The sequence below is a fragment of the Dromaius novaehollandiae genome, chromosome 6 (genome assembly GCF_036370855.1).
Source record: "Dromaius novaehollandiae isolate bDroNov1 chromosome 6, bDroNov1.hap1, whole genome shotgun sequence".
Classification (NCBI taxonomy): Eukaryota; Metazoa; Chordata; class Aves; order Casuariiformes; family Dromaiidae; genus Dromaius; species Dromaius novaehollandiae.
The window spans coordinates 6,084,541-6,098,623 of NC_088103.1; the positions used below are offsets into that span (position 1 = coordinate 6,084,541).

A 14,083-nucleotide genomic window follows, 5' to 3' on the forward strand; every position below is an offset into this window, starting at 1 on the left:
AGAAATGTCAAAAGCTTTATAAACTAAGAGGAAGAAAAGAATGTAAACACTGTGTTTCTTATAAACTTTCAGAAGTTAAAAAGTTAGTAGTTTTCACTAAAAAAAGAAATAAATTCTAACAGGCTTTTAGAAGCCTGTTGGGGAAAAGTCTTGGAAAGGTTCAGATGTTTATTTGCAAAGATATGAGAGTCTTCTTGCGGTTGCATTAACATTCATGGCATGAATGCAGTACAGTGCCAGAGGAATGTTGTATTCTCTGCTGGAGTGCAGAGCCCTGCAGTAAGTAGTTAATCACATGGAAAAATAGGTCATTACAAAGATACCAAGTGAGGTACCTAATCACTCTATTTCCAGATAGATCGTATCTAACCTGTAGCCTAATTTTTATACTCAACCATTACCTAACCCAGGCTGATTCTGTTCTTTGGTCAATTCTTGCTGTAAGGATGGAAAGAAAGTGCCTTTTACAACCTGTCTCCCTTTGTGATTCCCTTTGCCTCAAACACTGCTTACTTCTGTTTTCCTACATGGATGTGCACCAAAAGCTCCCTCCTCCATCTCCAGACCCCTGGATGACACAGTGTCGCTAAAACCCTCAGCTGGGCTTTGCAGAAGAGCTGTGCTAATCTCGACCCCCGCTCCTCACCTTCCAGCCTGCCCTCTAGAAGCTGATCTCTTCCCTATAGGGCATGGGATGAGGGCTGTTGGAAACATCATGGGACGGGGGACACAGCGGCTACTGCACTGGGGGCTGTGGGACTCTTGAGATCCTGAACGAAGGGACACTCTTTGGAGACTCCCTCTTAAATTTCAGCCAGTCTCCACCAACCATGTGTGAACTTTGGTTTGTTGAGTTAAGCTCAAGTTGGGCTGGGGTTGAGAGGATGACAAAATTACATCTCTGCAACAAAGGTCACTGGGATGAATTTCAAGTCGCAGCTCCAAAGCCTGAAGTTTTCCCAGGCAAGCACCACCAGAGCGTTATTTAATATATTGCAGTACAGCGCATTTCCCCCCAGTCTTGCTCTCAGAAACAGCCGAACCATTTTGGTGGACGTTTGCCAGCACTATCACTCACTGAAAGCTGTCCCTGAGCATGGGAAGTGTCGGACAAGCAGTTTCCCCTTGCTTGCACACAGCAGAAGATCTATGCTGAAAATCACCGTGTTCCTCAAGAGGTTTAAGACAGTACAGACACACAGAGCTCAGTGGATCTTATTTTACTTTATTAGTATTTGTCCATTTTTGTGGAAAGAGGGCCTTATCCTTCGCCCTGCTCCTAGACATAATTTAAAAATAAAGTTATGCAAACAGGTAAATTCATAATTCTTCTCCTGATCAGTATATTACTATGAAGCACAATCCAAAAGCTGAAAATAGAGTTAGACTTCTTACTGACTTCCACCAGACTCTTCCTCTCTCACACATATATGGAAAACAAAAGCTTTTCCTGAAAGTCAGCAAAAAGTCAGCAAAAGGTGACCTTTTCTGCTGGGTTTGTGCCTTGGGAATATTCCTTAAAATGGTGCAAAATGATGTTTCTTAGTAGAACTTACTGAAAAACCTGTTGTGCATGAGCAAGTATTATGTGTATCAACATGTATTTTGAGAAAGATGTTCCCTGCATTAGCAAAATGGACAGTTTTCATTGAAAAACACGTGCTTTTTTCATTGTCATTGGGCAGAAAGTTTCTAGCTACTTCAAACCACAAATGAAAGTAATGAACTTCAGATTCTTGGGTTTCTTGACGTAGAAGAGTCACCAGATAATGTGGTCTTGTCTGAGCATACCTAGTCTCACAAAACCGCAGCATCCAGGACAGAGCTGAGCTACATCCCGATGCTGCAGCTGGAAACTGAAGCATGGAGAGGTCAGAGCCCCACAACAGTGACCAGGTGCCAAACTCCACTGAATTCACTTGTCCCTGGACATCCACATGTGTTAGGTTCCTGGGAAATTCAGGATCAAGGGGCCGTGCCAAACTTCCACAGGGACCCCAACCTATTTAATACAAATCCTACATGATTTCCCTACCAGTGAACTGGCCAGATTACCTCAGTTGCCAGAGTAATATAAATGCAAACCAAGTGTAGCAGTTTAATGAACATTTTTCCCCTCTTTCTTTTCCTCACTTTTTAAAATGTAAATGAAGCCCCAGAAGATAAATGAGAACTCAACAATCATTGCCGCCGTTCCAACTCTAGAGTTTCTTCTCCATCAGTTCAAGGATTTCTCTGTATACTTCTTCGTATGCTTTCACACCCCAAAGGAAATCAAAGTGGACAAATTCAGGAATATACTTTTTGTATGCCACATTGGTTATATGAGGTAATGTTATATTAACATCTTCAGGGGCTGAAATCCAGTCCTTGCCGCCATACCATGCAGCAAGTGGTGCTTTCATATTTTCCAGCTCATAGAAGGGAGGTGTGGTCTGGAAGACAGATAAGATAGCTTGAAAAGGGAAAGGCTGGAAAGTCACGTGCAGGTCTGAAACACAGCGAATTCCTGCATCACTGCATTACTACTTGCAATTTTGTCGTCTATCCAGAAAGGCAACACAGAGAATATCACTGGAGACCCTGACTATGCCTTGGCCTCCCACAGTTTTCATTGGAGAGTCAAAGACTGAACACCGAAAACCATCATAGAACTCTTCTTTGTAAGAAAGGTATAAATTTGACTATGCAAGGTAGTTTCCATAAATCCCAGCCTACCCCAGTCCAAGTCACAGGAATATTTTCACTATCATTTTTTCTTTTCTTTTCTTTTTCTTTTCTTTTCTTTTCTTTTCTTTTCTTTTCTTTTCTTTTCTTTTCTTTTCTTTTCTTTTCTTTTCTTTTCTTTTCTTTTCTTTTCTTTTCTTTTCTTTTCTTTTCTTTTCTTTTCTTTTCAACTGACAAATAAGAACAGTTTTCTCTTACCTGGTTGTAATGGAGCATGTTGTCCTTGCCATAATCATAATACTTGAATTCCCCTGTTAGATAGAGCTGGAAAAGAAAGAGAGATATGTTTATTTTCTATGTATCACAGGGGAACATAAGAATGATAAAAGCAGATGAGAAAGAGTGGACAACTGGTTTGCCCTTGCATACTTTGAAAGATCAGAATGAGAAACAATTTCTGATTGTTTAATCTATTCTATGAAAAGCAAAAAACCTGGACAAATGTAGAGTGCTAACTGATGCCTTAGAAATTATGTATTTCTCTTAAAAATTGCAATAAATTAACAGACTAATTGGACAGAAATGTTTTAGGATGTTTTTTGAAACATCGGATGTGTCATTTCAAATGTAGATAGAGGACCAGGTTTCATATTCCTCTGGGATTGAGGAGGAGGAATTTTGTCCATAAAAATGATGTTACTACCAAACAATGATTTGTTTTCACTTAACTGATCAGAACAACACTTGTGTTATCTACAGGAATCCCATCCCCTGCCAGGCAGACTGCACTACTGCAGGCAGCCAACTTGTCCTTGGTCTCTGCATATGTGGGTCCCTGCACTGTGGTGCAGTAAGAGGAGACATCTCTGACATCTCTGGTGTCACAAGCGCCTTTCCCCCTCATGGTCCAGGGGAGGCCGGGCAGCCGGAGCCTGGAGCCTGGGGCCAGCAGGGAGCTTGCTGCCGGCGGTCAGAGGCAGGAGCTGCATGGCTGGAGATGGCCAGGGAACCGTGCTGCTCCTGTGGAACAATTCTGCCAAGATGCCTTGGTGACACTAAGTGTCACACGGGTGGTATCGCCTTTCAGGAGAGCTTGGCCACCAGGAAGGACTCAGCACAGCCTGCAAATTTGCCTTGCATGGGTCACCTCTCTCCTGTGCGCACACAGCCTGCCTACAGCAACCTGCAGCTCCCAACCCTCCTCCTCTCCGGGGTGACTGGGGGACCTCGGAGTGTAAATGTCTGGAGGCTGAGGTCCATTCACCACCTGAGGTGGTATCTAGAGAACAACCAAGAGGTAGCTTCAAAAAGGATGCAATTCGGGCCTTTGGGCAAATTTCCTTTGACTGTCATGGTCAATGTCTGCAACAGAAGAATATGAATCAATGTACTTTTTCAATGATTAGTAGCTATTGATAATGACTCTATTGACCCTTAGCTCTTAGCCTTTGCTCTAACATCTCTTGTGTTGGTTTATTTTCAGTCTTTTGCTTTCAGCTCCAGCTCCTACAGCTCCAAAAACTCTGGCTCATCTTTTGCTGAAAGTCATGGTCAAAAGAGCTGCATCTGCACCACTGTTTCATGTCAGATTTCCCCTTTTTGTCTAATATAACTGTGCAGGGAGAGCAGTGCAGGAATTATACCTAAGCACTGAGAAGCTGAGAAGTATTGAGAAGTACTGGTAGCTGAGAGAAGAAAACATGGTCCCTGGTTGCATGTTATCTTATCCTGCAGCAGGAAATATTACCTGGCGCCAATGTAGCATGTTTTTCAGGGATGTTGAATCTGGGTAGCGGGACAGATACACATCTGTGCGGCTCTGCAAGAACACATGGGAGAGATTTATTCTCTGCATGGAGGGGAATCCCATTTGAACTAAATTTGATCCAGTTCAGTTGCCACAAAATGGATCTTTCACTCACACAGGCTAGCTGGATCTTTCATTCACACAAACTGCTTCGTCTTAGCTCTGTGAAGGCATCGCTCGGCGACACTCCATGTGAACATGCACTGTGGACAGCAGCACAAAGGGTGCCATAGAGCTCCCTTCAGCAAGCTCAGCAATTTTCATGAGATACTGGATCACGATAGGAGAAGATACGTTTTTCAAACAAAAGCAGAAGTCTGTATTTTGAGCTCAAGGTCCCTTTGCAAAGACAATGATGTGCAGCGCATCACAACAGCTTACACGTTGTTCCTGACACATTCCGTCCTTGGGAAACTAAACAATGGCATCGAGGCTTTCCTACAGTGGCCCAGCTCTGCCTGGGCCCAACCCTTGCCCGGTTGTAATTTTTTGGTATTCTCAACTGATCTGTCACCAGTTTTACTCACAGAAGTTGTCTCTGAGAAAAGAAGAAACAGTCCCTCCTCATGTGACCGGTGCCATCCGGGACAGGCCCCGAATGGTGGGGCATCTCCATCCTCGGGGATCACCCACACTCGCCTGGACACAGCCCTGAGCAACCTGCTCTAGCTGCAGTGCTGGCCCCGCTAGAGCTGGGGTTAGACCAGAGCCCCCCACCCAGGGGTGCCTCTGGCCTGAATTATTCTATCACTCTGTGTTCGGTGCAGTGGAGCACAGGGAAAGGCTTATATTTGTGGTTAAATACGTTTTAAAAGATCACAGTCTGAAGAATCTGAGGGCCTACCTCTCTCAGCAGTCAATTGTAGGGGAGTTCATTTCAGAATAACCCATTTTGTTATTAAAACACCTGTGGAACTAGCAACCTGCTTAGTGAAAAACAAACCACAGAAGTCCTAGGAATACTGAATTAATTCCTGCTTTCTCTCCTTCTGCATCACCCAGTTCAGCAGGACAACAAGCTCAGGGAACCCATGACTCTATGAATGCTCCAGGCTTCCCTCTTCACATGATGTCAATGCAAAAGCATCCAGACTTTCAGGGCAAGTGTCAAAGGCCAGATTTTTTGCCAGAATGAATGATGTGAAAGGTCAGGAGAATGCAGCTAATTTACAGCATTGTTTTAGCTGCATTTGATGCACTACATGGTTCAAATCTTTGAGTTTTTTGCATGACTCAGAAACCACGAGGTTCTGGAGCGTCTCATCCCATCTCTCTTCTGGAATGGCTGCAGCACAAAGTTCACGGCATTGCCAGCCCAGAAGTCTGTCCCACTTTCAAAAGTGAACGCAAACAGGACACAATCTTTTCCTGAAGTTAAATGCACATCCACATCAGGCCCACATAATGCAGAACTAGGTCACTTAAGAAGGAATCTGGAGTGTACATACCACATTTAAGCTGTTGGTAAACCCACCAGCCAAGTAAAAGACCAAGGAGCAAATGCCTTTAAGGATTGAATAGCTGCACAGTCGGGAAGTCACCTGCTGCAATATCTCACCGTTATCGAAGACCACTGTGCGTCCTAAAATGAGCTGTGAAATGCAAGGGCATTATCAGTGTGGTTCATGCAACTCTTTCACGGCACTCAGAGGAGGGCCCACAAAGATGGGACAGACCTCTGGAGACGGCTTCCCAGGACAGGAACCTAGGCCCTGGTGCCATGTGGCCGACCCCGACGTAGGGTGTTCTGGGACATGCTCTGAGCCTTGTGGATCAGGAAAGCCGTGGCTACAGCTCTGTCTACGGGGACACCTCAAACCATCTGGACTCGCCCTGCATCTGCCTTGGATCGGTGTCTGCATGGTGTGCTGTGCCGTCAAGGTGCGACACAGAGGCGGCTGTGAGCACCGAGTACACACACGCTCACACCTTCCGTACGAGCATGAAAGCTGGCCTGGAGGCAAGACTGGCAGGTCCCTCTCCGCCCTTTGAATGGTCTCATGCGCTTAGCTTCCAGGTGTTTCCCAGCTCTCTGCTCGTCCCTGAAAGCTGCTGTCTGCCTTCCCATAGCTTTGCCAGGCTTCGTAATTCTGTCTTTTCTGACTTTTCAAAAATGATCAGGGCCCTGGAGGAGGATGGTTTCTCTTAGGAAGAAGGATCCAGAATTAATATCTAGAAATAGCTCTTTGGCCAGGGCTGGACAGCAAGATGTTTCACGTGATTTAATGCATCATAGAGTATGGGTACAAATTCAACCTTTTCAGAACAAATGAACTCAAAGCAAAGGGAACAGAGAGCAAAGAAATGGAAGTCACATATAAATACTGTGCATCTCAGGTGCTGAGACCTTCACATTCCCAACTTAGTCCATTTGTTTCTTTGGCTTCTGCAAACCCTTTTTTTCTGCTGAGACCCTTCTGAAGTGCTAACTCAAGAACTGACCACCAGCCCAGGCTTTCAGAACTGTCTGCTTTCTTCTGCCCAGAAGAGATTGCCAGCAATAATGGGTAATGCTGTTCTTCGTTGTCCCTCACCGATGATCTCCAAGACCTTTCCTGCCTGACCTTGTACTATAGGCCCAAAGGAGAAGCGGAGCCAGTGAATGTGTGAGGAGGACATACCTTAACCAGTACCTCAGGAAGGTTGAGCACCTTTACCAAGGGTGATTTCATATTTGAGCTTGTAGTAATAGGAGCCAACGCAAAGAACATCTTGATTTTGCGATCCAGCTCAGGAATGGAAGAAAATGCAATGAAACCTGCAAGAGTGGGAAGGAGTCAGACCTTGCCCTGTTGTTTCTGAATGAATTGTTGACTCCTAGATGTATGTGCTGGTTGGAAGTACCACTGGAGGCTGCCATACTTTGCCAGTACTATAGCTGGTTGGTGATGTGACCTGAAGCCTTCGTTGCCAGCTCATTTCAGCTCCCAGCTTGATAGTTCACTCCAGCTGCAGCTCTCACAGGCCCTCCTAACTGGCAGAAAATAGGTATCTGACAGCAGTGGGTTATATCAGAAACCTTCGCTGCAATTACTTTTAAATTGCCTCCATCAAGACTGCTCTATTAATACAAACCAGGATTTTTACCTGCTACCCTCCCCTCATTGCTATGACGTGCTTTAGTTTATCATCCCTTTCTATGCTCTCAGGGAAAATACTGCCATTCATGAGGTGCACAGCTTATATAATTCTGCCAGTGCCCCGATTTCCTCATAAATACCTGTGGTGGTGCCTTGAGAGTAAGCCACATAGTATAATTGCTCCTGTCCAGTTTTCTGCAGAATGTAGTTGATTGTTGCTGGAAGGTCATACATGGCCATTTCATGAAAACTGCAATGAAGATGGGTACATAAAAACATCATTGTTGCTGGCCTTGGATACTGAGAACACCAGGTACCACATGACAGATAGTGTTGCTGAGCATTCCCACCAGCATGAATATTGGATCGGTGTGTCATCCCTCTGGATTGCAAAATTGATTTGCTATTTGTCTTAGAAGATTTACATGTTTACACGGGATGAACACCATTTGAACACGAATCTGTATTCTGTTTGCAGGAAAAGGTAAAATTCTTGTCTATGCAGTTCACAGCTGCATTAGGGAAAGAATATTTGGGGAGCTGGCTAGGGCTCTAGCACATATGGGCACCCATATCTTGTCACGGTGATGTAAGTGTATGCCCACTGGTAGATCCCACAGCTCTGTCCCTGGAGCTCCAGCCTGTGAACATATTACCTTATGAAACAAAACTGGCAGATCTACTGGCATTTCTGCGGCTTCCTTGAAAATACCTGTAACCTGAATATTCCTCCTGGTAAAACGCAAACTCTTTGTGTTTTCTTGACCAGCTGTTCCCTCTGCTGTTTCCTATCCAGACATCATAGCCGGCATCTGCGAGGATGAAGCCGAGGCTGCTGTTGGGCAAGTTAGTAACCCAGTTGCTTCCCTCCAACACTAGGCCATGCTGCAGGAGCACTGCAGCCTTTGGAGCTGAAGAAAGAAGAAACGGATTATTTTCTCTCCTAGCTAACATAATTGACCATTCACACTCCAGATATCACTTTGGTAGCACCCCACTTGGGTTCACCTGCATTGTATACTCAGCTTCTTCAGAAAGATGTTTTCTTTTTGGTGAGTGAGTAGCCTGTTTGGTAATCCCAGGGCAGAGAAAAATGATATGCTAGAGTTGAAAAATAAGGTGGGACTCCACACTGAATGGAGCATGGTGAATCTTGCTTGCGGGAAAGCAACTGTGCCCCATGTCTGTCTGGACATCGAGTGTGTCTTCTCCGTGGAAACCGCTTTCCTCACGGTGCCTTTTCTCTAGCCCAGGTACTCTTGGGTCTGACCAAGAGATGTTGAAAAGCCAGCACAGTCTAGGCTTGCCTCCCTCATACGTGTTTCTCTCATGGCACAACAAACGCCCTCCTGCTCCATCGAAAGAGACACAGATCCCGGAGGGGTCAAGGACATCTCTTCCACCCACTTCTGCCCACTTCAAGACATATGGGCAGATCCCAGAACCTCAGAACAAAATTAAAGACCAAAAAGCCTGACGTGTCATGGGAAGAGAGTGGAAGGGATTTAGTGGTTAGTGGACTGGAAGAGAGAGTGGAGAAAGAATCAGGATGGAAAAGACCCCTGGAGGTCTGTACTCCAACCCCATACTCAAAGTAGATACAGATTCCCAGTTCCAGTAGGGTCTTCCTAAGGATATCTGAATTCATATGTTGGAACTACAAGCAGGCTGCAGTATAAAAAGGTTGGATTAAAAGTCCTTTTTTTCCTGCTTTTCCTTTGTTCTCTCTGTTTTGTCATTTCTTAGATCCTCAGTTTAAGACTTACATTTCCACCCAGGAGAGCTGAAGACAAAGAAGTGACCTAAACAGAAGTTTGGATTATTACACTTATTTATCATGTTCATATGTCAGCCCTCATATTTCACAGGAGAGCGAGGTCCTGCCAAGTATGCATCACCTGCTCCACTTTGAAATAGTGGTTCAATTCAAGAGCCCGAAGCAGCAGAAATGGCAAGATGGCATTAGATTTGACAGGTGATTTATTTTTACTAACAAATGGCTCTTAGATGCTCCACAAGGAATTCCTTACAGATGCATAGGCCCATGACCTTAGGTCATGGATTTGGTTGTCTTTGAATGGGTATAAAATTTGGGGCGAGAGTTCTCTATGTTCATTCTCCTTATCTTTATCCCCTTGTAAAGAACATCCTCTTAGAACAACAAAGCTGGTATGGTGGGTGCATACATTTCTTCTGCTTCTGAGGCTAATCCGACAGGGAGGGATGTCTCCTTGAGCACCCAGCCTCCCCCGGCTCTCTGAATCCCACGACAAGGCAGCCCTGCCAGTGGCCTTCTCTAGCCAAGCAGAGCTTTCAGGGCTCTGGGACCAAGCAGACTTTCTTCTGGCACTTACTGGGGCAGAACATGCTGGAGCCTTGTGACTCTGCTTCATGGGAGGTACCTGTACTTCCCAGGTTGTCTCTGCCGTGAGGAATTCTCTGCATGACGAGGTAATAGCCATCATCCGTCACAACCTCGTGTTCCTCGTAGGGGTACCCGTGGTAGCGAACAATTTCACCCTGAAGGAAGGAAAAGAAAGAGCGGGACAAGTCACTGGGCAGGTGGGGGATCTCCATGCTGGGGATCTCCATGCTGGGCCAAGCCACAGCCATCCTGATCCAGTGCTGGTGACTCCTGCCGTGAGCACCAGGTGGAATAGGGACCTCCCGAGGTCCTTTCCACCAGTGCTGCTCTGATGTCATGACCTGAGCTAAAATTCCTGGCAAGTGTGCATTTGCTTCACTCCCCGAGCACGATCCATAAAGAAGAGCACACAGTAGATGTGCCTTCTGTGACCAATGTTTCTGAAGAGCTGGGCAGCAATGAGAGGGAACCTCCAAGCCTGAGACAGCTGTTTTGGCCTAACTCTCCCCGGATGAGCTATCCCATAAGTCTCTGCTCCATACATAAGCACAGGGAGAAAAAAGTTCTAATAAATCCTCAACCAAACCCTGGTAAAGATATATGTATGGAGACTGTGGGTTTTGGCCAGACTAGAAAGCTGGTGTTGATATGCTGATGTATATTACAGCAGCATAAATAACTTGTAAGCCCAAGCTTGGAGGTTTTTTGGGGTGGACGAGAGGATCACATAACATGAAAAGAATGGACAGAAAACACAACTTACAACATCCATGGATACCTCAGGGTTTGCATCTGTCATTCCAATCAGTCCTCCTGACTTGTCAGCACTGCACATTAAATAAGCAATGGTAACAAACAGCCGCATCATGGTTCTCTGCAAAACATGTTAACATGGTGTGAGCGTTATAGACATTGACTTTACTGACACAGAAGTTGAGGATTACATGTATTTCATTTGACATGCACCATGCTTTTATTAATATGCTAGCCTGACCACATGACCGGTGGAATAATTTTAAATTTGAAATTCTGCAGTCTTTCTTTTTATTTTGCTCATATTATTTATTTTGTAAAATTCCTGAGTCCACTACATTTTAACAACACATTCTCCATCAGATCCTCATATTCAGAAAAAGACTTTATGTGCATGTATACATATACTCCCATACCAATACATACACCAATACATCTGCACTGCACCAACCTGTGCACATTTGATCTCCGAGGAGCTGATTATAGACTATTCGTTTAAAGTGATAGCTAGGATCGTCAGAAGAATAGATTATTTGGCTAAACTGTTAGCTGGGTGAGTCAGAAGTAAATCATCCCAATTTCATCATCTGAATGTTTGGGTTTTTGTTCTTAATATGAAATCAAAAATGCATTTTGTTTGGGCTGTCATTATGGCTGAAAGTAATATTGTAGTGACTTCAGAATGCATCTGAGCTATTTTTGCAAACCAAAGTAAACTTCTGTCCCAGAAGACCTGCTGTTCTTCCTGAGAAGGGTTTGTTTTAGCATGTTCCTACCCCCCCACACCCCTTTTTATCATTCTAGTTGTTGGAGATAACCCTGGAAATAAAAATTTGTGACAGAAATATAGTCAGTCTTTATGTGACATGCTTACAACCATTTTCCGCAAACACAGTCCACTTGTCATTATGCAGTTCGTCAGATAAGTGGAATAAAGAAGACAAAGAGGTTGGGCTGAGCCTTGAGCCAGGCCCTTCAGGGGTGACTGCACAGGGTCCCAGTGCACCTGGGTTTGGGTGGCTTTTACAGCGCAGGCATCACTTCTGGGTGTCCAGAGCTGGAAAGGAACTTAGTCATGGTCAAACTGGGAAGGCGCAGAGCCCACAGCCATGAGCCAAATTCCAGCCGGATCCATGTGTCTGTGCTGGTCTGCATGTGAAGCGGTGGCTTGTATTGAAGCCAGTGCAAGTAATTTGCGACCACCTCTTCGCAAAATACCTTCCTGGTGAAGGGAAGGAAGACTGTGTTTCTGTGGTTTCCTAGCTAGCCCTGATTCCCCCCTCTCTCTACTGCTTGAGGAATCAGCTTTCCTTGCTGCAGGAGGTGGTTTCACAGCCAGGGAGAAGGCCACCTACTCCCTCTGCTGTTCCTGGAGTGCATGCGTGGAGGATCACACAGTCACCGCAGCGCTGGTGAAAGGGATCTCAGGGAGTCCCTGCTCAACCTCCCAGTTGCAGCAGGAGTCACCAGTGCCAGGGTCAGCATGGCCATGGTTTGGCCCAGCAGAGCCCCAACCCAGGATGGAGATCCACCAGCTTCCTGGTGACCTGTCCCAGGGCTGCTCCCTCTCGGGGGGAAAAAACGTTTTCTCACATCCAGCCCGAATCCCAGGGGCTGCGATCTGTGGCCGTCGCCCCTTGTTATATCGCCTGTCGCTGCTGAGAAGGGTCTGGATCCCTGCAGTGCAATGCAGCTCTCCTTTGCCACAGAAAGGTAGACGAGGGGTCGTTCTTGTGATACCCCTAAGGAGCACATGAGTCACTAAGACACCCTGGAAGAGGTGGCAGACACAGCGGGGCAGCAGCTGTGTGTGGTACAGTCAGCTCTCAGGGCAGCGTTCCCGCAGCTGCCGGGCCCCCGAAGACTTTGGTCTCACCTCTCCTAAGACTTTGAGTCTTAGCAAAGCAGGATGAGACCGAAAGGGACAAAAAGCATTTTTGGTGATGCAATGTCATGAGACTAGTATGCAAAATCAAGGGACAATCCTTGCTTGGGATGACCCTTTCCTTACAACAACCAGCTTGGAAAAACAATCCCTTTGTGAGGTCCCAGGCAATGGATACTTAGCTCAGCAAACCCATCTTAGCTCATTTAAAGATCCTGATGATCTTTTGAGAGTTGCAACAGGTTAAAACCTCTTGAAATAACAGCACATTTCCTGAGCATTCCCACCCCTCCTGAGAGCAGCAACAACTTTCCTTCAGGGAGAGGATTCCCTGAAGGAGTCTCACCATCTCTGTTGGACCCTGAACCATCTACAGCTCTCTCCTCGTGTCCCTGGGGACGGCCTGTCTCCAGGAAGCCCATGCAAAGGCAACTCACGTGCTGTGTTGGCACAAAAAGGAGGAAGAGGTTACCAGTTGCAGTCCAGCTGCAGCAACAGAAGGGGTGCAGATGCTTTCCTTCCCAACGTCCGTGAAGCAGGAGGGAGCAGAGCGTGGTCCCTGCAGCGAGAACGTGCCACTGGCTCCTACCACGCATTGGGCTATTACTCCTTCTGCTCCACGCATTCGGGAGGGTCACAGACTGCCACTCCCTCTAATCCCTTATCCTGCTAACATGTAATTTACCTGAGGGCTGGAATCCGCTCTGAAAGGTGACACCCGTCCCACCTAGGCTCACTTGTGAATATTTTCGTGGTGCTACAGAACAGCTGAGAGTCAGAAAAAATTATTTCTATCTGACGCAGCAGAGCGTGAGCTGACATTGCCAGTGACCTCCAATAGTCTGAAGGATGTACTGCATCTGGACTGCTCTCGACCTGCCTTGGGGCTGGCATTGGTGCACTGGGTCACTGTGTCTCCTGGGTCACTGCGTCTCCTTTAGCAGTCCCCCAAATGGCTGTCGGAGTCTCCTTCAAAAAATTTTTTAAAAAAATAAATCCATCCCCAGGGGATGGAAGAAACTGGGGACAAAGCTGTGTTTCACTCTCACCAGCCATTGGGTGCAGTTGTGTCTTTTCTTTCTGTTCTCCAAGGATGCCTGTCTGGACCACAGCAAGAGGTTACGTTTTCTGCCAGGTAGCTGTACGCAATCGACTTTCAATTACCTCCATCTAGCCAATTATCTCCAGGCGTCTGTATGCAGTTACCACACAGCCTCTATTAGTCCATTTTAGCATGCCCCGTAGTTCTCCCTTGGACTTCATCGCTTTGCAGGTGGTAACGCCTCTGGCCAAGCACTTGCCACCTCCTCCCCAGTGGCTGTGGAGCTCTCTGCTGAGAGGTGGGCAAGCAGCGAGCACAGACTGTGGGTGTATTTTCCGCGGCGTCACCTTCCGAGCCTCCCCTCAGCTCTTTGCAACGTGCCCACGCACTTGCGGCTTCCAGCGACCTAGTGCTTACTTCGCAGAACCAGCACAGTTTGTGCCTTGGTCTGATTCCTGTCTTCTTTCCTGATGTTGAAACCTGC

The 14,083-nt window shown here is 46.2% G+C and overlaps 1 protein-coding gene across 2 annotated transcripts; it reads right to left on the reverse strand.

Annotated features, from left to right (window-relative positions):
- Positions 1-1,205: 1,205 nt before the first annotated feature.
- On the reverse strand, positions 1,206-13,151 carry LOC112981604 (lipase member M-like). 2 transcript variants are annotated; one of them, XM_064513546.1, is made up of 10 exons: positions 13,030-13,151; positions 10,683-10,793; positions 9,957-10,074; positions 8,267-8,465; positions 7,695-7,804; positions 7,096-7,232; positions 5,923-6,066; positions 4,415-4,486; positions 2,926-2,991; positions 1,206-2,435 (listed from the first exon to the last, which is right to left on the reverse strand). In XM_064513546.1, the coding sequence occupies exons 2-10, from the start codon at positions 10,785-10,787 to the stop codon at positions 2,202-2,204; spliced, it is 1,185 nt and encodes a 394-aa protein (XP_064369616.1). In that variant the 5' UTR covers positions 10,788-10,793; positions 13,030-13,151; the 3' UTR covers positions 1,206-2,201. The 2 variants fall into 2 exon arrangements, with proteins under 2 accessions (XP_064369616.1, XP_025953150.2); XM_026097365.2 differs by having other exon boundaries at positions 9,909-10,074.
- Positions 13,152-14,083: the final 932 nt, after the last annotated feature.